The sequence below is a fragment of the Protopterus annectens genome, chromosome 14.part0, assembly GCF_019279795.1.
Source record: "Protopterus annectens isolate FY-2018-M chromosome 14.part0, PAN1.0, whole genome shotgun sequence".
In the NCBI taxonomy this organism is placed as follows: domain Eukaryota; kingdom Metazoa; phylum Chordata; order Ceratodontiformes; family Protopteridae; genus Protopterus; species Protopterus annectens.
Window position 1 is genome coordinate 772331810 of NC_056748.1, and position 26708 is coordinate 772358517.

The 26708-nt window shown below is 44.6% G+C and overlaps 1 protein-coding gene across 1 annotated transcript in view; it reads right to left on the reverse strand.

The window, feature by feature from the left end:
* The window catches only part of LOC122789234 (mitochondrial import inner membrane translocase subunit Tim23-like), a 551726-nt gene that overhangs the window by 196894 nt on the left and 328124 nt on the right, over positions 1–26708 (reverse strand). The window contains exon 6 of the mRNA XM_044056517.1: positions 21071–21181. Within this exon, the coding sequence (XP_043912452.1) occupies positions 21071–21181 (111 nt within the window). The remainder of the gene's footprint in view (positions 1–21070; positions 21182–26708) is intronic.

Sequence of the window (26708 nt, forward strand, 5' to 3'; positions counted from 1 at the left end):
TATGTTTCTTAGGCAGAGACCCTGAAGAACTAGGAGAGACACCCACTGAAGTTAAACCTGGCCTGCCACTCGAAGAACCTTGGAAACAGAAGGGAGGGCCTAACCACCTTAGGAAGGAGGGAGAACAGCTACCTGAGAAGCCCCTTCAGCCTGGCCTACCTCCTGAGAGGACACATCTTGTAACAGTAAAGTCTCTCCTGAGACTCCAAACAAACTTCTGGTATAACCTCCGGCTCCACGAGCCCTCTAAAGAACCGGCGTCCGGGACAGCGGTTCTTCCAACCTAGGCTTTGCTGCTTTGTCCTTGCGCTTTTTGACGAGCATCCGGCGGCATTTTATAATTACAACGCTTCCAAAACTAACCTGGCACAGTCTAATCTTCTCTTTATAGTGCGTTTGTTAAATCTAGCACAAAGCGACATCCAACAACGTCGTGCTCAGGCCCTAAGCAAGGTATACACAAGGTATGGTAATCCCTATGAGGTATCTGTTTCCCACAAGAAATACAGTTATTCACTTTTTCTGACATCCGGTTAAATACTGAGGCAAGAAAAACAAAATATTCCCCATAGCCAACTTTGATTCGGTCTGAAACTCCGACTTCAGAAAATTTCATAACGCCAACCTGCACTCGCAATACTGCTTCTGCATCGGACCATGCGGCAAAAGACTGAGGGTATGGCGTGGTCATGCGCACAGAATAATCTTGACCGTCGGGCGACTGGGACAGCGGACTACCCAAGTGTTAGGACTGCAGCAATGTGAGATGAAGAACATCCCTATAATACCCATCAGGTTTTCTGGGGGCAGGAGAGACAGAATTAGGAGTTAAACAATTTTCCATGAAGACATCATTCGCAACTTCAAAAAACTGGAAGTATAGCCAGAGGCTTATGCTGTGGCAAATCCAAAAATTCCCTGATTCTCTTCTTAGACTGGGGAAAATCCTGACATTCCCATTTAAAGTGTTCCCGAAGAGTATACAAAGTATCCCCAAAGGAAAAATCTTCTGGAGGGGAGGCAGAAGGGAGAGAGTCCTCAGCATCAGAATCCTCAAAGACAGAATAAAACTGAGAATTTCCTTCTTCACCAGCAGAAACACTGAAAACCTCAGAATCTGAGATGGACAAAACATCAGGAGACAATTCCCTAGCCCTCTTGGAAGAGGGAGGATGAGAGCCCCTAATCAGTGAAAGAAGATTACTAGCCATCTTAAACAACTGGGACTGAGGCACAGGGGGGAGGCAGACGCCTGCCTGTGTGAAGGACTGCGGCTGAAAGGTTTGCTAGCAATCCAGAGGGACTCGGGAGGCCTAGCAACTGCAGAAGTATGGCCTAAGGTAGTCGGTCTGGATCTGGTCTCATGTCAGACAGAAGAGCTGTCAGAAGCCGGTGCCTACATAGCGGCTCCGGACCCATCTGAGGCGCGACAGACAGAGGGTCTGAAGACAAAAAAGCAGACTGCGGCATGGAGGACTCAGTAAAGGTCTCAGCAAAGGCATGTGGCTGAAAATCTGCAGACTGCAGGGGCTGCAAAAGCGCCTCATTGACTACCGTTGGGCTAACGACCAATTTCACCGGTACGTCGTCAGCAGATTTAACCCTAGGCCTATTGCAGTCCTTGTCTTTGTGTTTCCTAGGTATATCCGAAGCCGGGAGACCAGAAGATGCCATACCGACGAACTTAGGCTAGACTCCGAAATGTTTATACAAAATCTTAGCTCTACGGAGTATGGTTTGTGGGTTAAAGGAGGCACAGAGATCGCAATTAGGGACGTCGTGCTCAAAGCCCAAACAAGTTATACAATAGGAATGAAAATCACGGTGCAGAATATGTTTTCCACAGGCAAGACAGTTATTAACTTTATCTGACATAAGTTAAAGCAAGAAAAGAGGATCCCCAACGGGGTACTTATCTGAAGGAATCTTCAACTTGGTAGTTGGAAAGGAAAAAGAAGGTAAATGGCCGACTGGCACTAATGTGAATTGCATCTGCTGCTTCGGGCTCCGCGGCAAGAAAGACTGAGGAAATGGCGTTGGCTGCCTCTCTCTACACCTGACATTCTGACATCAGTTTTACAACTGACGGCAGCCAACATCATATACCAAGGACTCTGGTATTCTGGCCTGCTGCAGGCTATCAGGAGCCAGATAACCCATATGCTAGGACTGCAACAGTGAAACACGAAGAACATCTGTACTATGTTCTTCATGTTTCACTGTTGCAGTCATCACACTTGGGTTGATTCCCAAAGCTGAGGAAGGGTGGAGGCAGTCAAGAAGCATTAGGGCTAGCTAGTAGGCCTTGCAAGACTGCTGTAGCAAATCCAACCCTGGACTTAGAATAGATTGGTAAGTGGTAATGCTTGGTGAAGGTGTGAACAGAACTCCAGGTTGCAGCTTCCAGAATGTCCCCTGCAGGGACTCCCCTGAGAAATGCTGTAGAGGTAGAAGTAGCCCTAGTGGAATGTGGTCTGATCCCCTGTGGGGTAGGTTTCCCATGGTGCTTGTAGCAGAAATGGATGCAGTGTGCTATCCATTCAGAAACAGTTTGCTTTATAATGGCCTTACCCTCTCTGTCCCTGGTAGCAAAGCTGACTAGCAGATGGTCAGATTTTCTTTAAAGTTTAGTCCTGTCAAGGTAGAACCTGAGCTGTCTGCGCACGTCCAAAGAGTGCAGGATCCTTTCCCCTTTATTCTGAGGGTTAGGGAAGAAGGTTGGCAAATGGATGGATTGGTTTAGAGCCACACTGGACACCACTTTGGGCATAAAGGATGGGTTAGTCCTGAGAGAAACCCTGTCAGCATGGAAAATAATGAAGGGTTCCACAGCCATTAGTGCCTGTAACTCAGATACTCCTCTTGCTGAAGTTATGGCTAAAAGCAAGGCTGTTTTCCAAGAGAGGAATTTTAACTCTGCTGAAGCTGCAGGTTCAAAAGGCGGAAGCGTGAACTTTTCCAGTACAAAGTTAAGATCCCAGGCAGGGGTGGGCGCTCTCCTAGGGGGCCTTAAGTTGTTAGACCCTCTCAGGAATTGTTTGATGAGAGGGTGAGAAAAAGTACAGTTGTGTACCTACCATAAATGTAGATGTTCGAGTGCATTCACTGTTGCAGTCATTACTCTTGGGTTATCCTGCTGGTAGGCTACCCTCAGTCGGCCAGAATTCCAAAGTCTAGGTCCGGCATCGGTTGCTGTCGCCTCTTCCCCGACGTCAGTGTGCCAGGGGTATAAAAGAAGCAGCCAACGCCATTTTCTTCAGTTTTTCTTGCCCCAGATGTCAGGTGCCACAAATAGGTAGGCTGAAAAAATATACCAATAAGAAATGCATGCACAAAAATAACATTTCCTTCATCTACAAGCAAATACACCAAAAAGGTTGTATAAGATAGAGAAGTGCAGATAAGTCCCAGCAAAGAGAAGGGGGATGGTTGGTGGGTAACCTGGACTGCAACAGTGAATACACTCGAACATCTACATTTATGGTAGGTGCACAACTGTACTATGTTCATCGTGTTTCACTGTTGCAGTCATTACTCTTGGGTAGAATCCCAGAACTGTGGATGGGTGGCTGGGCTAAATAGGATTAGGAGAGGCTATGAGGCCCTGCAGAACTGCAGTGGCGAAGCCTGCTCTGGACTTAGAGTAGAGAGGCAAGTGGTAGTGCTTTGTAAAGGTGTGCACTGAACTCTAAGTTGCAGCCTCTAAGATTTCTTTGGTTGGTACTCCTCTGAGAAAGGCTGCTGAAGTGGCTGCTGCTCTGGTGGAATGAGGCTTAATGCCCTTAGGCACTGATTTGCCATGTTGAAAATAGCAGAAACGGATGCAATGGCCTATCCATTTAGAAATAGTCTGTTTTGAGATAGCTTTTCCTTGTGATCCTGCAGCATATGACACTAAAAGTTGCTCAGTCTTTCTGAAAGCTTTAGTTCTGTCCAAGTAGAAGCGCAGCTGCCTGTGTATGTCCAAAGAATGCAGAATTTTCTCACCCTTGTTTTGTGGATTTGGGTAAAAGGTAGACAAGTGAATGGTTTGGTTGAGGGCCACACTGGACACCACCTTGGGCATAAATGTAGGGTTTGTCCTCAGAGAAACCCTGTCTGGATGAAAAATGATGAAAGGTTCCACAGCCATAAGTGCTTGTAACTCTGAATCTCGCCTTGCAGAGGTTATGGCTAGGAGCAGAGCTGTTTTCCAGGATAAGAATTTTATATCTACTGTTGATGCTGGCTTGAAAAGAGGCAGTGTGAGTTTTTCCAAAACATAATTGAGGTCCCAGGCCGGAATTGGTGCTCTCCTTGGAGGTCTAATGTTTTTGGCCCCTCTGAGGTACTGCCTTATTAAAGGATGAGAAAAGATATGTGGTTCCATATTGTAATGGGCTGAAATGGCAGAGGCATGAATCTTAACTGATGAGAAAGAAAGGCCTTTGTTCAGCATCTCAGTTAGGTATTGTAAAATCTGAGGAATATTTGGTACACACGTGTCAAAGCCTTGTTCCTGGTTCCAAGAACAGAATCTCTTCCATTTTTCTGCATAAGATTTTCTGGTACTGGGCCTCCAAGATAACATCCATAACAGCTTCTGAAAGAGGAGTCTTCTGAATGCCTACATTATGTGCCATGCTGCCAGATTTCAGGTCCTGAGTTGGCTGTGCAGGATCTCATTGTTTTGTTGGGTCAGCAAGTGACAAGTTTGAGGCAATATCCATGCTGGACCTTGAGACAAGCTCTTTAGGATTTGGTACCAGTACTGGCGTGGCCAGTCTGGTGCAATCAGAATCATTTTTGGCTTGTCTTATCTGACCTTCAGGAGTACTCTTGGAAGGAGAGGCAGTGGGGGAAAAGCATATACTGTTAGATTTTTCCAGCTGAATGATAGGGCATCCACTTTCCATGCTTGCTTGTGGTAACTCCTTGTGCAAAGTCTCTGCAATTGACAGTTGTGAGGGGAGGCAAATAGATCTATGTCTGGGCATCCCCATTTCCTTATTATCATGCTGAAGACTTGTGGATCCAGTTTCCATTCGTGGGGATCCATGATGTTTCTGCTTAGTTCGTCTGCCAGAGTATTTGTTTTTTCTGGCAGAAATTGTACTTGCAGGTGAACTTGAAAAGCCAGTGCTGTGTCCCATAAGGTCATTGCTTGTCTGCAGAGGGGGTAGGAATGTGTACCTCCCTGCTTGTTTATGTACTACATGACCGTAGTGTTGTCTGTCTATCAGTAACTGTCCTGGATGAAGTAGGTCCTTGAAAGCTGTCAGGGCATTTTGAACAGCTAGCATCTCTTTTTGATTGATGTGAAGATGCATCTGGTTTGCAGGCCATGTGCCCTGAATACATTTTCCTGCCATATGGGCCCCCCAGGCATAATCTGACGCATCCGTTGTCAGTATCTGTCTGGCTGTGGGTAAACTGAATGGCAGTCCCTTGTTGTGGTGACAGGCTTCTGCCCACCATCAAAACTCCTGTTGTAGGCAGGGAATGAGTGCAATTACTGTCTCCAGGCTGTGGCAATGCTGAGTCCAAACACTTTTCAGATACCATTGTAGTTTCCTCATATGCAGTCTGGCATATGGAATTAGTAGAATGCAGGATGCCATGAAACCCAAGGCCTGCAGGATTTTCCTTGCAGATAAGTGGGGTTTTGTTGCCAATTTCTTGAAGTAAGTTGTCAGTTGTTTTTGCTTGTCTGGCGTGAGATAAGCCATCTGGGCAGTTGTATTTAAGCTTGCACCCAGGAATATTATCTCTTGAGAGGGCACTAGTTTTGATTTCTTTTCGTTTACTGTGTACCCTAGGCCAATTAGTAATCTTTTTACAAACACCAGATGCTTTAGAAGAGTGTCTTTGTTCTCTGCTTGAATTAGGCAGTCGTCCAAGTAGGGATATATTTGGATTCCTTTTTGTCTGCAAAACGCAATTACTGGTGCCAGGTATTTTGTAAAGACCCTGGACGCAGTAGATAAGCCAAAGGACAGTGCAGAGAATTGCTAATTCTTTGAGCCAGCTATGAATCTTGAGGTATCTTCTGCAAGATTGTCTGATTGGGACATGCAGGTATGCCTCTTATGTCCAAAGTTACGAGCCAAGCCCTCTTGCCCAGCATGGGCAGTAGCTGCTGTAGAGTCAACATCTTGAATTTTGGAACTTCCAGAAGCGTATTTAGTACAGACAGGTCCAGAATTGGTCTCCAGGTTTTGTCCTTCCTGGGTACTAGGAAAAGTCTGGAGTAAAATCCTTGCCCCTGCTCTTGTTGTGGTACTTGCTGAATGGCCTTCATCTCCATGAGGGCTATAATTTGTTTTTGTGCCTCTGCCCACTGATTGTGTGGCAGGTTTGGCATGCCCTTTGACCTTGGCAGAGTGTGAAAATGGAACCTGTAGCCTTGGGACACTATGTTCAGGAGCCATTTGTCTTGGGTAACCATTTGCCAATTTGATGAAAAAAGTGCTAGTATTCCCCCCAAGGGGGCTGTCAAAAGAAAACTGCTTGGAACTGGTAGAGGAAAGTCATTGGGACTGTTTCCTGTAAGGTTGTGATTTGTCTTCTCCACTTTTGGAGGTAGGAGCACTCCATTGGTTAGGCCTGTATGAGCCTTGGGGCTGAGATCTGCCTTGGGACACCTGTATCTGCCTCTTTGTGGTCTGTCTGACACTGAAAAGGACCACTTTTTAGAAGGTCAGTTCCTGCTAAACCTGGGTGGCTGTACCTGTAAGAAATCCTTGACAGTCTGCATGGATTTTGCTTTATCCTCAATTTTTTTCAACACCTCTTCTGCTTTAGTACCAAACAAAGTATCATGCTGTAATGGTGCATCTAATAATTTTGCTTTAACATGATCAGGCAGATTCCTTTCTTTTAACCAAGCATGCCTGGTAATAACAGAACCTGTAACAGCAACCCTGCAAGAGGCCTACAGTGAATCATAACCACATTGCAAAGTATGCTTTCCCACTTGTTCAGTTGCATGCAATAAATCCTGCAATTCCTTGTTCTCTGAACATTCAGTATTTGTCAACATTTTCTGTTTAAGAAGTGATATTAAATATTGCTGATATTTAAGCATATGAAATTGACAATTTAAAGCCCTTATAAGCGGTGGTGGTGCTGCGGTAGCGTTGTCGCCTCACAGTTAGACGTTGCCCGTTCGATTCTCAGTTAAAGCGTCTACTGTGTGGCGCATGTGCGAATACGTGTGCGTCCTTAGTTTGAAGGTTGTGCGTTAGGCCCGCAAGCCAACATGTAACTCTGACTCTTTATCGGACGGCGGGACCGGCTTGGTTCCCCTAACCGGGAAAAAAAGCGAAGAACACAGCCAGGGTGGCAGAAGAGTAAACTTTTCCCCCCCATCTGTCTAGAGCCCTAGAATCCCTATCAGAGGGGACAGGGTTTTTTGCAGTGGAAGCTTTGACCCCCTTGGGATCCTGAGATATAGTTTCTGGGTCAGCAGTGGGATTTTTATATAGGAATTTATGAGAATCCAGGACCCTGTAGTATCTGTCTGGCTTAGCAGGTGCAGGGGGTAGAGAGTCAGGGGACAGACCGGACTCTGAAAATACATCATCTACAATGTCTAGAACAGGTGGAATAGCAAGGGGTCTGTGCTGAGGAAGAAGTAGAAAGTCTCTGAGCCTTTTCTTAGATTCAGAATAATCTTGGCTCTCCCAGTGGAAATGCTGCCTCATAGTATGCAGTGTTTCCCCAAAAGAATAGTCCTCAGGAGGAGAGGCTGAAGGAATGGATTCTTCAGCATCAGAATCCTCATAGGGAAGCATGGAGTAATCCTGTTCAGAAGAGGAATCAGAGGAAATCGATACCTGAATAGAAGAATCATACTCTGTCTCTTGCCTAGGCCTCTTATCAGGAGGGGGAAGGGAGCCCCTGATCAAAGTAATTAGGTCTTCGGCCATTTTGAGCATCTGTTTTTTGGGCATAGAAGTCTGAGTAGGAGAATGCTGTACTTGTTTCTTTGTTTTTAGAGCTTCTTTAGTCTTTGAAGCTGAAGATGGCTTAACATACAGTTGTGTAGGTCTGAAGACACCCTCAGAAGCCGATGCCTGCTCAGCGGCTCCGGACCCATCTGAGGGAGTGATTTCGAAGTGTCCAACACCTTGAGTATCCACAGGCCCAGTCAGCTCCACGTGGGAGTTGGTAGCAGCCTGTGGCTCTGAGGTAGCGGGTGCCAGGGGCTGCGAAAGTGCCTCACTAAGAACCGGCGACTGGCCTAGAAGAGGCTTCGTCGTCGGTTTTGGACCTCGGATGCCTATCCTTGTCCTTGTGTTGTTTGTAAACTGCGGTTGTCTGCTATTCCGACGGCATTATATAATTAAATCTTCGGCCAAAGTAATGAAATGCAAAATCGAACTGACGCTTGATAGTGCGTTGGTTAAATCCAGCACAAAACCGACAGCTAGCAATGTTGTGATCAGGGCCTAGGCAAGGAATACAGTAAGAGTGAAAATCCTTATGAGGTATTTGCTTCCCACAAGAAATACAATTGTTAACTTTTTCTGACATCGGTCTGGAGCAAGAAAAAAGTTTCCCCAACGGGGAACTTAGCTTTAATGAAGACTTTGGTTCTGAAATTCAGATTTGAAAATCTCAGGAGTCAGCCGACCAGCACTTGCTAACTGCTTTTGCTTCGGGCACTGCGCGGCAAGAAAGACTGAAGAAAATGGCGTTGGCTGCTTCTTTTATACCCCTGGCACACTGACGTCAGGGAAGAGGCGACAGCAACCGACGCCGGACCTAGACTTTGGAATTCTGGCTGACTGAGGGTAGCCTGCCAGCAGAATAACCCAAGAGTAATAACTGCAACAGTGAAACACGATGAACATCAGAGGTGGCTCAGTATTATAATGAGCTGAGATGGCAGAGGCATGAATCTTAATAGAGGAGAAGGATAGGCCAATGTGGAGTAGTTCTGCTAGGAAATCCAGGATTAGGGGTAAGGAGGGCACTGCTTTGTCCTTCCCTAGAGAGTGATTCCAAGAACAGTATCTTTTCCACTTTTCAGCATAGGATTTCCTAGTACTAAGCCTTCTGGCTTCAAGAATGCCGTCCAGCACCTGTTTGCTGAGGGTTGCTGGTGGTGTATTCAAGGGATAAGCCAGACTGCAAGGTTTAGGGATTGCAATTGTGGATGCAAAATATGTCCCTCCTGCTAGGACAGCAGGGTAGGAGTCTGGTGAAGGTGCCAGGATGGCACTGTAGTCAGACTGCGCAAGAGTGGGTACCAGTGCTGGCATGGCCAGTCTGGGGCAATAAGAATTGCCCTTGGCCTGTCCTGTTTTATCTTGATTAGTACTTTTGAGAAGAGGAGCAGAGGGGGAAAGGGATAAATTGAGAGGTTTTCCCATTGAAAGAATAGGGCATCCACCTTCCAGGCCCTGCTGTGAGGGTTCCTGGTGCAGAATTTGCTCAACTGGTGGTTCTTGGGGGAGGCAAATAGATCCACCGCCGGTGTCCCCCACCTCTGGATCAGAAGGTTGAAGGTGTTGGGCTCCAATTTCCACTCTTGCGGGTCTAGAATATTTCTGCTTAAGTCGTCTGCCAGCGAATTTTGTTTGCCTGGCAGGAATTGAGCTTGTAGATGCACTTGGTTGCTCAATTCCACAGGGCCATGGCTAACCTGCAGAGTGGGTAAGAATGGGCTCCCCCTGCTTGTTTATATACCACATAACTGTGGTGTTGTCTGTTTTTATAAGCAGTTGTCCTGGAAGGATTAGGTATCTGAAAGCTGTCAGAGCATTCTGTACAGCTAGCATCTCTTTTTGACTGATGTGCAGGAGAATCTGCGCTGGGCTCCAGTGGCCCTAATGCATTTGCCTGCCATGTGAGCCCCCCCATACGTAGTCTGAAGAGTCTGTTGTCAGGGTTTGGACGGCGAGGGGGTTGAATGAAAAGCAGTCCCTTGTTGTGGTTGCATGCTTCTGCCCACCAAAGGAACTCTACCCTTAGGCAAGGTATGATTGGAATGACTGTTTTCAGGTCCTAAGAATGCTGGCACCAAAGACTTTTTAAGTACCACTGAAGTTTCCTCATATGTAGTCTTGCATATGGAATTAGCAGAATACATGAGGCCATGAGCCCTAGTGCTTGCAGAATTTTTCTTGTCGATAGCTGGATTGTGGTGGCCATTTGTTTGAAGTAGTTTGACAGATAAACCTGTTTTTCTATTGTGAAAAATGCCATCTGGAAAGTTGTGTCCAAGCTTGCTCCCAGGAATACAATCTTTTGACTGGGCACCAGTTGTGATTTCTTTTTGTTGATGGTGTACCCCAATGAAGTGAGAAGGCTTTTTACAAATGCCAGGTGCTGAAGTAGCAATTCCTGTCTGCCTGAATCAGGCAGTCGTCCAAGTATGGGAATTTTTGGATATTTCTCTGCCTGCAGTATGCAATGGCACTTTGTGAATACTCTGGGTGCAGTAGATAAGCCAAAGAGAAGTGCAGAGAACTGATAGTTGATAGAGCCTGCTCTGAAGCGTAGATATTTTCTGCATGACTCACTTATGGGGATGTGCAGATAAGCTTCTTTTAAGTCTAGAGTGACCAACCAGGCATGCTTAGCTAGCATAGGGAGAATCTGTTGCAGGGTAAGAATCTTGAATTTTGGGACCACTAGAAAGATGTTGAGAGTTGATAAATCTAGGATTGGGTGCCAAGAGATCTCTTTTCTGGGCACCAGGAAAATTCTGGAGTAGAAACCCTGCCCCCTTTGTTCTACTGGAACAGGTTGAATAGCTCTGATATTGAGCAGTGAAAGTACTTGATTTTGAGCCTCAGCCCATTGGTTTGGTTTGGAGGTAGGTCTGGAAACCCGCTTGGGGTTGGCAGAGTATGGAAGTAGAATATGCACCCCTGGGATACAATGTTTAGGACCCATTTGTCCTGAGTAATAGACATCCAGTTTTTTGCATGAAGGATAAGTTTTCCTCCTAGGGTCACAAGTAATTGAGCAGGGTTGGGCAGGATAACTGACAAGTCACTGTGAACTTTTTCCATAAGGGAGCGGCTTACCACTCCCTGTTTTAGAGGCGGGGGCACGCCATTCTTTAGATCTCTGCATACCTTGAGACTGTAATCTGGGTGGCCCGTTTCCCCTGGGTTTGGTCCGAGAAGGCCTGAAAGGGGCTGGAAAGGACCAGATTTTAGAAAGCCAATGCCTACTGAATCTAGGTGGTTGCACTTGTAAGAATTCTTTAACAGTTTGCATAGATTTTGCTTTTTCTTCCATCTTTTTAAGAACCTCTTCTGCTTTGGTGCCAGATAAACAGCCCTTATTTAAAGGAGCATCTAGTAATTTGGATTTGACATGGTCTGAGCAAGGTTTGTTCCTTCAGCCAAGCATGCCTTCTTAGTACAGACCCAGTGACTGCAGTCCTGCAAGATGCTTCTAGGGCATCGAAGCCACACTGCAAAGTATGCTTAGTAACTTGGTTTGCAAAATGCATCAGCTCTTGTAAATCTTTATTTTCTGCACAATCTGGAAGTAACACCATTTTTGTTTAATTAGTTCCATAATATGCTGCTGGTTACTTCAATATGTGAAGCTGGCAATTCAATGCCCTGATGGCAAGAGTTGCAGAGGTATATACCCTTCTTACCCCATCTGTCTAAAGCTCTGGAATCCCTGTATGAAGGGGAAGGATTTTTGGGTGTAGTAGCTTTAATACCTTTAGGTCCCTGGGAAATGGTCTCGGGACCCGCAGTAGGATTCTTGAAGAGAAATTTGTGGGAATCAGGTACTCTGTAGTACCCGTTAGGTTTCCTAGGGGCCGGGGGTAAAGTATCTGGAGTAAGACTTGATTCCATAAAGACAATCTACAACATCCAGGACAGTGTGTACAGCTAGAGGCCTGTGTTGAGGCAACTCTAAAAATTCTCTGAATCTCTTTTTGGACTGAGGACAGTCCTGGCATTCCCAGCGGAAATGCTCTCAAAGCATGCAAGGTTTCACCAAAAGAAAAATCCTCTGGAGGGGAGGCAGAGGGAATGGATTCCTCTGCATCTGAATCCTCATAAGTAGATAAGGGCATGTCCTAATAATCAAAAGGGTCAGAGTCATCAGACTCCTGGTCTGTAGAATCAGAATGAAACTCAATTATTTGTCTCTTAGGAGGGGAAGGCTGGCTTCCCCTAATTAGGGTAATAAGGTCTTCAGCCTTTCTAAGCATTTGTTTTTTTGTGGCATGGGAGCTTGAGCATGTGCTTTGGTCATCGGTTTTGTAGGAGTAGTGCATACTCTGGGCCTTAGAAACTCGGTAGTTTTAGCTAAAAACGAAGTTGTCGGTTTAATTCGAACATCGGTAGGTTGGAATACACCTTCAGAAGCTGGTGCCTGCACAGTGGCTCCGGACCCATCCAAGGTAGAGACATCCCAAGGTTCCATAGGCAAAGAAGCATCTCGCAACATACTGGACTACGAATGGGTCTCAGCAGAGGCCTGCAAATCTGTAGAAGTGGGCATCAGGGGCTGCCAAAGGCACCTCACTGAGTACTGGTGGACTGGCGACTAGCTTAACGGAAGCGTCGTCGGCAGTTCTGGACCTATGCTGTCTGTCTCTGTCTTTACGTTTTTTCGGAAGATTGGTAGTCGGATGGCTTATCGAAACCATTTTGGAATACGGAGAACGAGCGCGAAAGAATTTAGTGACAAAGATAGCCTGATAACGAATGGTTCGGGCATTAAGGCACAAAACCGACAGCGAGGGAAGTTGTGGTCTGGGCCTAAACAGGTGACGCAGTAAGAATGAAAATCTCTGTGAGGTATTTGCTTTCCACAGGCAAGACAATTGTTAAATTTTTCTGACATCGGTTAGAGCAAGAAAAAAGGATCCCCAATGGGGTACTTAGCTTTAGAAGACTTAAGGATTACAAAAGTCGAAAACGAAAATTTCAGGTAGCGGCCAACCAGCACTTGCGAACTGCTTCTGTTTCGGGCTCCCGCATGGCAAGAAAGACTAATGTAATGGCGTCGGCTGCCTGTTTTAAACCCTGACGACCTGACGTCATGGAAGAAGCAACAGCAACCGACACAGAAATCTTAAGACTCTGGTATTTGGGCCGACTGAGGGCTACCTGCAGATAACCCAAGTGTGATGACTGCAACAGTGAAACACAAAGAACATCTGGATATTCTGTAAAATTCTGGATATTTGAGAGGTAAGCATAGTCATGGTAGGGCACTGTGTTTATGAAATGGAAGGGGCCATGACAGCAATAAGGAAAGGACAGCATGGAGAAAAGGGGAGGGAGAGACAGCAGCAAGTGAGCGGTGAATACAAATGTTAAAAAAATGACAATACCCCTGAAAGTGCAACTGTCCCATTGTGAATTCACTGTATTTAAGAGTCTATGCTCCAGCAAAGATTAACTACTTTGCAATTCCCTCTACTGGCAGCAATGCCATTTCTCTCCAAGTAAAGCAAATTATTCTGTACTGCCTGGTGTCTTCTTTACTGCCATTTCTGTGAAAAGAAGGTACAACTGTTTTCCCTCATTTCCCTGCAACCTTCCTACTATTTAGAGATCTTCCATCCCTTATCCATTTCTCTAGGTCACTTCTACTGGAAAACTAAGTCTATATTTTACTGAAAGAGGGATAGCCAAATGCTCCATTGGATAAGCTCTTCCATCTAATTTCATCTCCTTGCTGCACACACCACACTAATTTTTTTTTTGGTTAGGCTACTATGGGTAACAGAGCCAAGTAGGCAGGCTGTGGATGTCCGTTATCCTGCATACTGTACTCTGTTGCAGTGGCATGAGGACGTGCATCTCAAAAGGTATTAGGGTAGTAGTACACCATGAGCAAAGTGTGGAAAAAAACTGCATCATCTGAGGCAGCAGGACCTTGACAAACATGTACCCCTGCAAACCATAGCTTCTGCTGAAACTTTGGAAAACGGGTACATAAAATGGTCCTTTACCCTTACGGCCTGAAATAAATGGAAATACGCATACGTTAGACATGACAAAGTCAGTCACAGCCTCCATCTTCAAATACTTAACAGAAATCAGCAAAGAGAAGAAGGCATATTGAACCTGTGTCAAAACAAACACCTGCCATGATACTGGCTGCTTAATATAGACTGCTAAGCATGCCTTCTTTAATTGTTTAACATGAGCTTGGCTGCACAATTTGTCCACAAATTATGGTAAATTGCAGTTGTGAACATCCCTACAGAAGGGTGGCCCTACCACAGAACCAGTAAATTACAAACCGATACTCTGATTAGACTGATTTGCAAGCTATGGAATGCTTCATATCTGACCTCAAACTCGTATCAAAAAATCATATAAGAAGGTTAGACCCACAACAGTCTGTCTTTGTCAAGGGAAATAAGCTTTCTTAATTTAACTTCAAAAACACTACACAGGCTGCTGACAGATGTCATTCCATTCAGATAGTTTATCTGGATCTGGCCAACACATCTGACAATATACTCCAAGATGGCATTGGAAACACACTATGTACTTTAAAAGGAGACCAATGTGTGGTGAAGTGGATAGTCAACTGGCTGAAAGCTATCACATCATTAAGCTGGCAGGTACTTCCTAAGAAAGTATTGGAGTAACTAATGGTACTCCCGAGGGTAAAAGTACTGTGATCCCTTCTTTTCAGCATCTACTCTCATTACTAAACCAGGATCTCTGGTTAACCAAGTTTGCAGAGAACTGCAAAAGTACAGTTGTGTACACTTAACATAAATTTAGATGTCCGAGTGTATTCACTGTTGCAGTCATTACATTTGGGTTATCTGCCTGCAGGTAGCCCTCAGCCGGCCTGAATACCAGCATCTTGGAGTCCTGCGTCAGATGCTGTCTCTTCTTGCATGACGTCAGGTCGTCAGGGGTATAAAACATGCAGCAGACGCCATTACATCAGTTTTTCTTGCCCCAGATATCAGGTGCCCCCATAATGGGAAGCAATTATATGTTATGTTATACCTCCATCAAAAAGCAAATGCACCAGAAAGCTTAAATACACCAAACAAGAAGGAAAGGTAGAGCCAAGAGAAGTCAGGGGGCTGGAGGAGGGTAACCAGGACTGCAACAGTGAATATACTCGAACATCTACATTTATGGTAAGTGTACACAACTGTACTATGTTCTTCGTGTTTCACTGTTGCAGTCATTACATTTGGGTTGATTCCCAAAGCTAAGGAAGGGAGGAGAAAGTCAGAGAGCATTAGGACCAGCTAATAAGCCCTGCAAGACTGCAGTGGCAAAACCAGCTCTGGATTTAGAAAAAATAGGCATGTGGTAATGCTTGGTGAAGGTATGTACAGAGCTCCAAGTAGCAGCTTCTAGGATGTCCTTGGTAGGGACTCCTCTGAGGAAGGTTGTAGAGGTAGATGCAGCCCTGGTGGAAAGTGATCTTATCCCCTGTGTGGTAGGTTTTCCATGGTGCTTATAGCAGAAATTAATGCAATGGGCTATTCATTTAGAAATGGTTTGCTTTGAAATGGCCTTCCCCTCTGCCCCTGCAGCAAAGCCAACTAGCAACTGTTCAGATTTTCTGAGTGGCTTAGTCCTGTCCAAATAAAATCTAAGTTGTCTGTGCACATCCCAAGAGTGCAGCATTAGTTCACCTTTATTTTGTGGATTCGGGAAAAAGGTAGGCAAATGAATGGACTTATTTAGGGCCACACTAGACACCACCTTGGACATAAAGGAAGGATTGGTCCTGAGGGAAACCCTGTCTGCATGGAAGATAATGAAGGGCTCCACTGCCATAAGGGCCTGTAATTTAGACACTCTTCTTGCTGAAGTGATGGCTACAAGGAAGGCTGTTTTCCAAGAAAGGAATTTCAACTCTGCAGTTGCAGCTGGTACAAATGCAGGGAGAGTGAGCTTTTCCAATACAAAGTTAAGGTCCCAGGCTGGAGTAGGGGCTCGCCTGGAGGGGAGGGGGGGGGGTGCTTAAATTTTTGGTCCCTCTGAGGAATTGCTTTAGCAGGGGGTGAGAGAAGAGGGTGGTTCAGTATTATAATATGCTGAAATGGCATGAATTTTAATTGATGAGAAGGATAGGCCCTTGTGGAGCACTTCCGTTAAGTACTGAAGAATATGAGGTAAGCTGGGCATTGTTGTGCCCATCCCGTCTAGCTCCAGGAACAGTATATTTTCCACTTTTCAGCATCAGATTTTCTAGTACTAGGCCTCCTTGCTTCCATTATGACATCTAGCACCTGCTTACTAAGGGATGCTATTGGGGATCTCAAAGAATTAGCCAGGCTGCAAGGTTCAGGGTTTGAAGCTGAGGGTGCAGAATCTGGCCTGCCTGCTGGGACAGCAGGGAAGGTGTCTGAGGTAGGTGCCATGGTTTCAGCAGTATCACACCGCGCAAGAGGGGGGACCAATGCTAGCGTGGCCAGTCTGTTGCAATCAGTATTGTCCTTGGCTTGTCCTGTTTGATCTTAAGCAGAACTTTCGAGAGGACAGGCAGAGGGGGAAAGGCATAAACCGAGAGGCTTTCCCAGGTAAAGGACAGGGCATCCACTTTCCAAGCTTGACTGTGGGGAGTCCCTGTGCAGAATTTGTCCAATTGGTAGTTTTGAGGGGAGGCAAACAGGTCTATCTCTGGAGACTCCGATTTGTTCCTCAAGAGGTTGAATATTTTTGGTTCCAGTTTCCATTCGTGTGGGTCCATGAGATTTCTGCTTAGGTCGTCTTGCCAGTGAATTTAGCTTGCCTGGCAGGAATTGAGCTTGTAGGTGCACTTGGTAGCTCAAGGTTGTATTCCACAGAGCCATGGCTAGTCTTGCAGAGAGGGTACGAGTGGGTCCCCCCGCCCGCTTGTTTATGTACCACATAACTGTGTTGTTGTCTGTCTTTACCAATAATTGTCCTGGAAGAATGTGGTCTTTGAAGGCTGCCAGGGAATTCTGTACAGCTAACATTTCTTTTTGATTGATATGCAGGTGCATCTGACTCTGGTTCCATTTGCCATGAATGCACTGCCCTGCCAAGTGAGCCCCCCATGCATAATCTGATGCATCTGTTGTTAGGGTTTGGGCGGCAGGTAGTAGAGTGAAAGGGAGCCCCTTGTTGTGGTAGCAGGCTTCTGCCCACCAAAGGAACTCTGTCTTTATACAGGGAATAATAGGAATCATTGATTCCAGGTCCTGAGAAAGTTGGCACCATAGGCTTTTTAGATACCTTTGTAGTTTCCTCATATGTAGTCTTGCATATGGAATTAGTAGAATGCAAGAGGCCATGAACCCTAGGGCTTGCAGAATTTTCCTTGCAGATAGCTGGGTCTTTGTGGCCAGTAGTTTGAAGTAGGCTGTCAAACTTGTTTCCCTGGAGTGAGGAAAGCCATCTGGGAAGTTGTGTTCAAGCTTGCTCTCAGGAATATAATCTGCTGGCAGGGTACTATGTGAGATTTCTTTTCATTTATGGTATACTCCAGTGAGGTTAGAAGCTTCTTTATGAATGCCAGATGTTTTAATAGCAAATCCTGGCTTTCTGCCTGAATCACACAATCGTCCAGGTATGGGTATATCTGAATATTTCTCTGCCTGCAAAATGCAATGGCTGGAGCTAGACACTTTGTGAAGACCCTAGGCGCAAGTAGATAAGCCAAAGGGAAGTACAGAGAACGGACAGTGCATGGAGCCGGCTCTAAAGCATAGGTATTTTCTGCAAGATTCCCTTATTGGAATGTGCAGGTAAGCTTCTTTAAGTCTAAGGTTGCCAACCAGGCATCTTTGCCTAGCATAGGAAGCAGCTGTTGAAGTGTTAGCATCTTGAATTTTGGGATTACCAAAATGGTGTTTAGAATAGAGAGGTCCAAGATAGGACGCCAGGAGCGGTCTTTTCGGAGTACCAGGAAAAGTCTTGAATAAAAACCTTGTCCCCTTTCTTCTGCTGGGACAGGTTGAATAGCCCTGAAACTTAGAAGACAAAGAACTTGCTGTTGACCCTCTGCCCACTGATTTGAGGAAAGGTCTGGCCAACCATTTGGGGGTGGTAGGGTGTGGAAGTGGAATCTCTATCCTTGGAAAACTAGATTTAAAACCCATTTGTCCTGGGTTCTGAGTTCCAAGTTTTTTGCATGCAGGGCGAGCCTTCCTCCTAAGGGAGTAGGCAGTTGAGCAGGGCTTGGAAGGGTTAAGGTTAAGTCATTGTGACATTTTTCCGTAGGGGAGTGTCTTATTACTTCCTGCTTTGGAATTGGGAGCCCCCCCACTGCTTAGGTCTGTGCGTAGCCTGAGACTGTAACCTAGGTGGTCTGCTGTTCTTGGGTTTGGACTGAAGGCCTGAAGAGAATGGAAAGGACCAATTCTTTGAAGGCCAATGCCTACTAAATCTGGGAGGCTGTACTTGCAGGACATATTTAACAGTTTGCATAGCTTTAGCTTTTTCCTCCATCTTTTTGAGGATGACTTCTGCTTTATTGCCAAACAGGCAGTCTTGGTTTAAGGGAGCCTCCAGTAATTTAGCTTTAACATGCTCTGGCAAGTTTTGCTCCTTAAGCCAAGCATACCTTCTAAGTACAGAACCAATGACAGCAGCCCTGGAAGATGCTTCTAAAGAATCAAAACCACACTGCAAAGTATGTTTATCAACTTGTTCAGCAGAATACATTAAATCCTGTTATTCTTTGTGTTCAGCACAGTCAGGAATCAGCATCATTTTCTGTTTAAGTAGTCCCATAATATGCTTTTGGTACATTAGCATATGAAACTGGCAATTTAAAGCCCAAATGGCCAAAGTAGCAGAAGTGTATACCTTCTTACCCCATCTGTCCAAGGCTCTAGAATCTCTGTCAGAAGGGGTAGGATTTTTGGCAGTAGTAGCCTTAATGCCCTTTGGACCTTGGGAAATGGTCTCTGGATCCGCAGGAGGACTCTTGAAGAGGAACTTGTGAGAGTCAAGTACTCTAATACCGTTCAGGTTTTCTGGGAGCTGGAGGTAAAGTGTCTGGGGACAGGCTACATTCCAAGAAAGCCTCATCTACAATGTCGAGAACAGGAGGGATAGCTAAAGGCCTGTGTTGAAGAAGGAGTAAGAATTCCCTAAGCCTCTTTTTGGAGTCAGAGTAATCCTGGCTTTCCCAGCGGAAATGCTCCCTAAGAGTGTGCAAGGTTTCCCCAAAAGAAAACTCTTCTGGAGGGGAAGCAGAGGGAATGGAATCCTCTGCATCAGAATCCTCATAGGTAGATAAGGGCAAATCCTGGTAATCAGAAGAAACAGAAATATCAGAATCCTGATCAGAAGGAAAATCAGTTCTAAGTCTCAGAGAGGGAAGGCTGGTTTCCCCTAATTAAAGTAATAAGGTTTTCAGCCATTCTAAGCATTTGTTTTTTAGGCATATGGGCCTGACCATGCCGTTTGGACGTCGGTTTTCTAGGCGTGGGTAGAGTTTTAGGCCTGGATGAAGAAGATGGCATTGGTTTAAAATGCAAGTCTGTAGGCCTGAATACACCCTCAGAAGCCGGTGCCTGCACAGCGGCTCCAGACCCATCCAAGGTAGAGACATCCGCAGGTTCCATAGTCAAAGAAGCATCTCGCAGCATACCGGACTCTGAATGGGTCTCAGTAGAGGCCTGTGAATCTGAAGTAGTGGGTATCAGGGGCTGCGAAAGTGCCTCACTGAGTACCGGTGAACTGGCAACTAGCTTAACGGAAGCGTCATCGGCAGTTTTGGACCTATGCGGTCTGTCTCTGTCTTTATCCTTATATCGGTAGTCAGATGGCTTACCGAAGCCATTTCTGGGTAGTTATACAGTACCAAAATAATTTGCTGCAAAATAGACCGACGACGAATAGTTTGGGGGTTGAATAAGGCACAAAACCAACAGCGAGAGATGTCGTGGTCTGGGCCTAAGCAAGGAATGCAGTATGAATGAAAATCTTTATGAGGTATTTGCTTTCCACAGGTAAGACAATTGTTAACTTTTACTGACATCGGTTAAGAGCAAGAAAAAGGATCCCCAACAGGGTACTTAGCTTTTTTGAAGACTTCAGTTCTGAAACTCGAAAACGAAAATTTCAGGAGTCGGCAAACTGGCACTTGTGAACTGCTTCTGCTTTGGGCACCACGTGGCAAGAAAGACTGATGTAATGGCGTCGGCTGCATGTTTTATACCCCTGACGACCTAACATCATGGAAGAAGAGACACCATCCGACCCAGGAATCCAAGACTCTGGTATTCAGGCTGGCTGAGGGCTACCTGCAGGCAGATAAACCAAATGTAATGACTGCAACAGTGAAACCGAAGAACATCTGCATGTTATTGTCAAATTTCCCTCTGATACTTGTTCATTACAACTGGAATTAATCCTTGTAAACTAGTGGTCTACAGAAACAGGGCTAAATTTAAATGCAAAAAAAAGTATAGCATAGTTATATTTGGTATGCTGACAGAGAGGAGAATTGCTTATAAGTCAGCCAATACCCCATTCCAAAATTATTCTATAATCAAGTATCCTGGAATTCAGGTTGACAATTCCCTCTCCCTTGACCATAATGTAGCAGTAGTAGACAGAAAATCCTTTTGTTTAGCCCAACTATTATCTACAAGCATATCATCCATTTCAAAAAGAGTGATCATCCCTGTTTCATAAATTCTAATTAGACCAATTACTGAGTACAATACCCCCTTTTGGGATTCACCCTTCTAGATTAAGCAACTGGAAAGACACCAGAGGTTTCCAACTAAGTTGACTGCTGCCCTAAAATCCTTGTACAACCTGGAAAAGTCTGAAGTGCTACCTCTTTACTCGATTTCTTACAGGCTATTGGGTGGCAATCTGTGCCTTCCATTCTTAGCCATGAAAGACCCCACCCTCCATGATCTCTGGTATCCTCACAAGTTGAATAGCTTCAATAATATAAGACCTACGGACTTGAACTTCTATCAGATCAGTAAGAAGCTGTAGTGACAAATTTATTACGCCTACCCCACCTCTGGAACAAACTTCCCTTCTACCTCAACAGCAAGTAGAAAATACGATGGCACAAGTGGTTCCTGTCAAATATTCAAATACAGCTAAAAGAAAGTCAAAGTATAACTTATAAATTATTAAATACAATCAGCTAGCCTGAGGTTTACCTGTGGATTTATACAAAAGCCCCGTCAAGGTTCCTGCTGCTATTGTGTTTAGGTCATCTTCTGCACCTCTTGTTTTCTCTATAACAACTCCAAATGCACTGTAGAGCAGAGCTGAAAAATATAAAGACAACTAATTCAGTCAGCGTCTTATTTCACAAGTCAATACTCATAGGATTTTACTGCTTTCTGAAAGGGCATGCCACAACAAAGTGCAGTACAACAGAACTTAAGCATTCATAAAAACAAATGCTAGCAGAAATGTTTTGAGATTACAAAGTTAGAGTGGTGCCTAGCTCCATGGTGCAGAAGGATGGAGTCCCGACAATGACCCAAGTGACTGGGGTTCAATTAACAGCCTCAGTACTGAAGGAACCAAGGTGGGGGGGTGAATCGTTGTCAGACACTCACCTCTCCCAAGGAGAGGAAAGGGTCTGCATAACTTCCCTGATGGAAAATGGGGGAAACCACTACTCCACACACGGAGAAGCAAGACTGCTTGGTGAGTATGGCCCCTGCAGAAGTGAGGGGTGTCCTCCGTGAACAGCACAGTACATGTCACTCCTCGGTGCCTTGCCAGATGCATGAAAGTTAGGGCCAAAAAAATTTAAATTACTCTTTACAGCTGTCTGAATGACAGACTCCCTCCACTGACCTTTGGCCTGGTGATGGGGAAAGAACTACTGATCATAGAGGGGGATAATGACTGGCAAACAATGGGGGCAAAGAATGATAATAAAATACATACAAACATAGAAAAATAAAGCTACAAAGAGGCAAAGAGCAGAGTGAAAATGAGAGGCTATGCCAGCACACTAATGCCAAGGTAAGGATGCTATCTGTGATGCCAACAACTATGTTTTGACAATAAGCCTTGGTCTCCAGCACAGTTGATAGGAAGGAATAAGCTCAGCTTTCATTTGGAAACTCGCTACTCTGGGTGGGAGAATTAGGATACTCCACAATGCAGATAACCTTCTATGGCAGCTAAGAGCTCATATGCAGACTGGGCATGTAGAAAATGGCTGGTTTAGGTGGTGGGTGATGTGAAAAGAGGCAGTTGGAACACCTAACCAACCTACAAAAGGGATCACTGTCTGCAGTCCTGCCTTCTTTCCTCCAGTATGATAGTTCCTTTAGCAACATTCAAAACAGAAGACATGAAATAGCTTGTTTGTAACATCTCAAAGCTAAGAAACACTACTATTAAAGAAAAGAATGCATACACCTCTGAGATCAAATCTGGTTAATTTCCATCTCACAAACATCTGTAATCATATCAACCAGCTGACAAATGTCAAAAGCTGTAAAGTCACAGTATAAGATCAGTGAAATCTATTCTGTTAACTGAAAATACCAGCATGGGATCAATTTGAATGCAAGACAGAAGCTGTAAGTTTCACCTTGGTTAAGGAAACTTTCCCTTGCCCTTCTGTTAGCTTTGTTCAAAACACTTAAGCCATGTATACACTCAAACAGGTATAAAAAAAAATAAATTTGCGTATGTAACAGAATACTAGACAAGGCCAAATAGATCTCACATTCAGTCACAGACCTTTCTCTTCACAATGTTCAAAGTGATGCATTTGAAATGCTTTTGCCCAGGGTAAGTGTGCATGGGGTAGATGAATAGTCAGATTTTTGCTAAGATTTAATCTTCTTATTTTTAGGAAGCTCTGGGAGTGATTCATCTAAACAACTTAAGAGAAGATACTTCACAAAATGATGCTTAATGACAACAGACAGTAAAGGGGGGGGCGGGTTATATGGCCAATTTATCAGAAAAGGGAGGCAAGAGGTACACTGGGTATAACATACAACAGGGTGAGAAAGTTGGGAAATTCTTAGATACTTAGCCCTTCTACTGACTGTCCTGGAAGTCTGGAACTGACGTAAAGCAAACTAAAGTCCTGAACTAGTCTGACTCTCACTCCCTCACAAGAAACAAACTTGGGTTTAATCCCAACAGTTAGACCACTTACAGGACTTCCAAGATGGAAACATGTGGATCAACATGATGATTATAGAGTTTTCTGGTGTGAAAGCTGACATCGAGAAATAACCCAATAAAAGCTACCAATTTGAACTTTTCTCATAGGGTTAACTTTAATGTTTACTGAAAGCAAAAATGCTGTTTATCACATCAAAGGGAACAGAGGAAAAAAAACCCAGCAATTACAGTAAATGGGAACACAAGCTGTAACATACACTTTAGCATAGCTAACCTGAATTTCAGATTAGGTAATGCCTTTGGGTACAGCTGTCAATCTGAGGCAACTACTCCCATCTGGAGAGGAACATTTTTTTTTTTTTTTTTAATAATAATAATTGCAGTTTTGTGTTTGTTCTAAATAAAGAGAGAAGATGGCTCTGAAATGTGTTTACATTTTTTTGTTTGATTTTCATTGAAGAAAAACGTCTTGGAAAAATGTGACATATGTTCAAATGGATATCAGAAGATGCAACTACACAACAGATCAGCCTCCCAAGCATTAATTTATGCATGCAACGTAAAAGTTGGAAATATGCATTCAAAAGAACTGTCATCAATGATAGGTGAAGTAGTAGTCATCACAATGACTACCCTTGTGCATAGTTATTATGGAATGAGACTGGCCTTACAGGTAGACAAATCACAGGTAGGATCATTTGTTAAGAAAAAATCATAGTGGAGAACTGTAAAAAGGGGAAGAATATAGCAATAACCCACGCCTGGTGTGTAGGTATTACTAACCCCGGTTGCGGTGGCGTGGTTTTGCGGGCCCCTAGGACCAAACAAAGCCAAAACGTACCCACCAAGTACCTTAGGGCCACCCAGAAGTGGGTTATTGCTATTAAGAAATGATTGCTATTAAGAAAAAAAACTATCTAACTTAAATAACAACTAGTGCTGGCAATCATTAGCTGCCCTTGAACGGATCTGATAATCTACAGTATGGCATGGATTTATTACAAAAAAGCATTTGATAGTATCCAACATTCATAAATAAAGAATGCTTAAAAATGTGTAAGATACACCCTACACTGATCAACTACATTACAGTGACCATGAAACAGTAGCAGACCACTTTGCAATTAAACCATGATAAAGAACAAATTATTATCCCAGGGAAGAAACTTCAAAGGGGGATAATTCCAGGGTGACTCTCTGTCACCACTGCTATTCTGCCTTGCCCTTAACCCATTAAGCTGTCTACTTAACAGCTTAGGACATGGCTATAATTTGGCTCCTAGAAAATAAAGCATAAACACTTCTCATATTCTCTTTGTCGATGATTTAAAACTGTAGAGCTCATAAGATGAGGAACTGAAAGCACAACTGCAGGTTGTCAAAACTTTTTCAGTTGATATAAGAATGTCATTTGGTCTTGATAAATGTGCAAAAGTAACCTTTAAAGCAGGAAAACTGCAGCACCAGGAAAAAGATTAGCTGTGTAAAATCTTAACATAACTATAGATGTCCTTCACTTCCATGTTGCAGTATTCTCACATGTGGGATCCTCAGACTCAGGCAACCTGAACATCCGGCTCATATACCAAAGCTTAAGCCTGGCTGCTGTAAGGTATGTGGGACATCACGTGCAGGGACCATAAACCGTGGGCCATAAATATGACGTCCGCATGCACACACCTAAGAACTGAATGCCCAGTCAGACAATAGTCTAAGGGTAGCTGAAGGATGCCATCCAGATAGGAAAAAGGTCCTTTAGGGGGAAGAAAGGAGGGAAGAAATACTGCAACATGGAAGAGAAGGACATGTATAGCTACAGTAAGATTTTCCAGAACTTATCTATGCCCTTCTACTCTCATGTTGCAGTATTCTCACATGTGGGAGAGCACCACAGCTGACGCAGAGAAAAGGGTGGAGGAAAAAGTACCAGTCTCCAAGAAGCCAAGGAGGGTGGCTTTTGCAAATTCTGCCCTAGTTTGGAGATGTTATCCAATTTACAGTGTTTAGTGAAAGTGTGTACAGAAGACCATGTAGCTGCCTCTAGGACAGCAGCTGTATCAAGGCCTTTATGAAAGGCTCCTGAAGAGGCCACCGCTCTGGTGGAGTGGGCTCTGTGTGGGATAACTCTTTACCATGGAAGGAGTAACCGAAGGATATAGTTTTGCAGATCCAGGAGGATCTGGTCTGTTTGGATACAGCTGGGGTGAAAGGCTACAAAGAGTTGGTTGGACTTCCTGATGTCCTTGGTCATATCCAGAAAAAAACTCAGTTGCCTGTGAACATCTAGGAAATGTAGCACTCTCTCACTGTCATTTTATGGCGAAGGAAAGAAGGTAGGTAAATGGACAGACTGGTTAAGAGACAGTTCACTGACCACTCTGGGCATGAAGGAGGAGTTAGTACGAAGAGAGACCCTGTCTTTATGAAAAATGGTGTAGGGTGGAGTAGCCATGAAAGCTTGCAGCTCTGAGACCCTTCCGGCTGAAGTGAGGGCTACCAACAAGACAGTTTTCCAGGTACACATCTTTAAAGTAGTGGAAGCTGCTATTTCGAAGGGGACAGAAGTAAGTTTTTCTAGAACAAAGTTCAAATCCCAAGGGGAAGGAATATGTTTCTTTGGTGGTCTGATGTGCAGAACCTCCTTAAGAAAAAGCTTCACCTCCAATCTTGATAACAGGGGTGGATCTAGAAATAAGCACGCTGAAATGACTGACAAATTAAACTTTCACTGTAGAGTATGAAAGCTCAAATTTTAAGAGCTCACACACCTAGGCCTAAACTAGATACACGTATTCTTGGAAGGGGTCTAGTTGCCTTTCAAGACAACAGGAAGAGAACCTTTTCCATTCTGATAAATAGGATCTCCTAGCAGTAGGTTTCCTGGTCTCCTGCAGGACAAATAGCACATCCTCAGACATTTATCACCCACAGAGTAAGGCTGAGGGTTTGCAGATGAGGGTGGATGAGCGATCCCTTCTATTGTGTCAGAAGGTCCACCTTGTGAGGTAACTTGTGGTAATTGCCCTTGGCAAGAGATACAAGGAGGAACCAATGCTGCCTTGGCCAATAGGCAGTCACCAGCAAGATTTTTGGCTTGCCCCGCTGAATTTTCAGTGGGACCTTCAGTATAAGAGGGAAGGGAGGAAACGCACACAGGAATATCCCCTTCCAGGAGATTGTGAAGGCATCCACTCCCCACGGTTGTGTTGAAGGAAGCCTTGAGCAGAATAGCCATAGTTGTCTGTTCTGAGGAGAGGCAAACAGATCCATCTGTGGAGTGATCCACTGGTGGACAGTATCTAAGAAAACATCTCTGGGTAACATTCATTTGTGATTTTGAAACAATGATCTGCTGAGGGCATCTGCCTGATCATTGTCTTTTGATGGAATGTAGACCACCTGTAATGTTACACTGGGATTGAGTGGTCAACTCCCATGCTTGTATGGCCAGCCTGCAAAGTAAACAGGATCTGGTCCACCCTGCATGTTCATGTACCACATCACTGTGGTGCTGTCTGTGAAGACCTGGAGGGGGCCTGGGTGTAGGAGAGGGAGCAAAGTGTTCAGAACTAGGAGAAGAGCAATCATTTCCCTCACACCAAGGTGTTTTTTCCAGAGGGAGGGCTCCTACTGAGTTTGTACCTTGAGGCCATTCACAGTGGCCCCCCACTCCAGATCCGAAGCATCTGT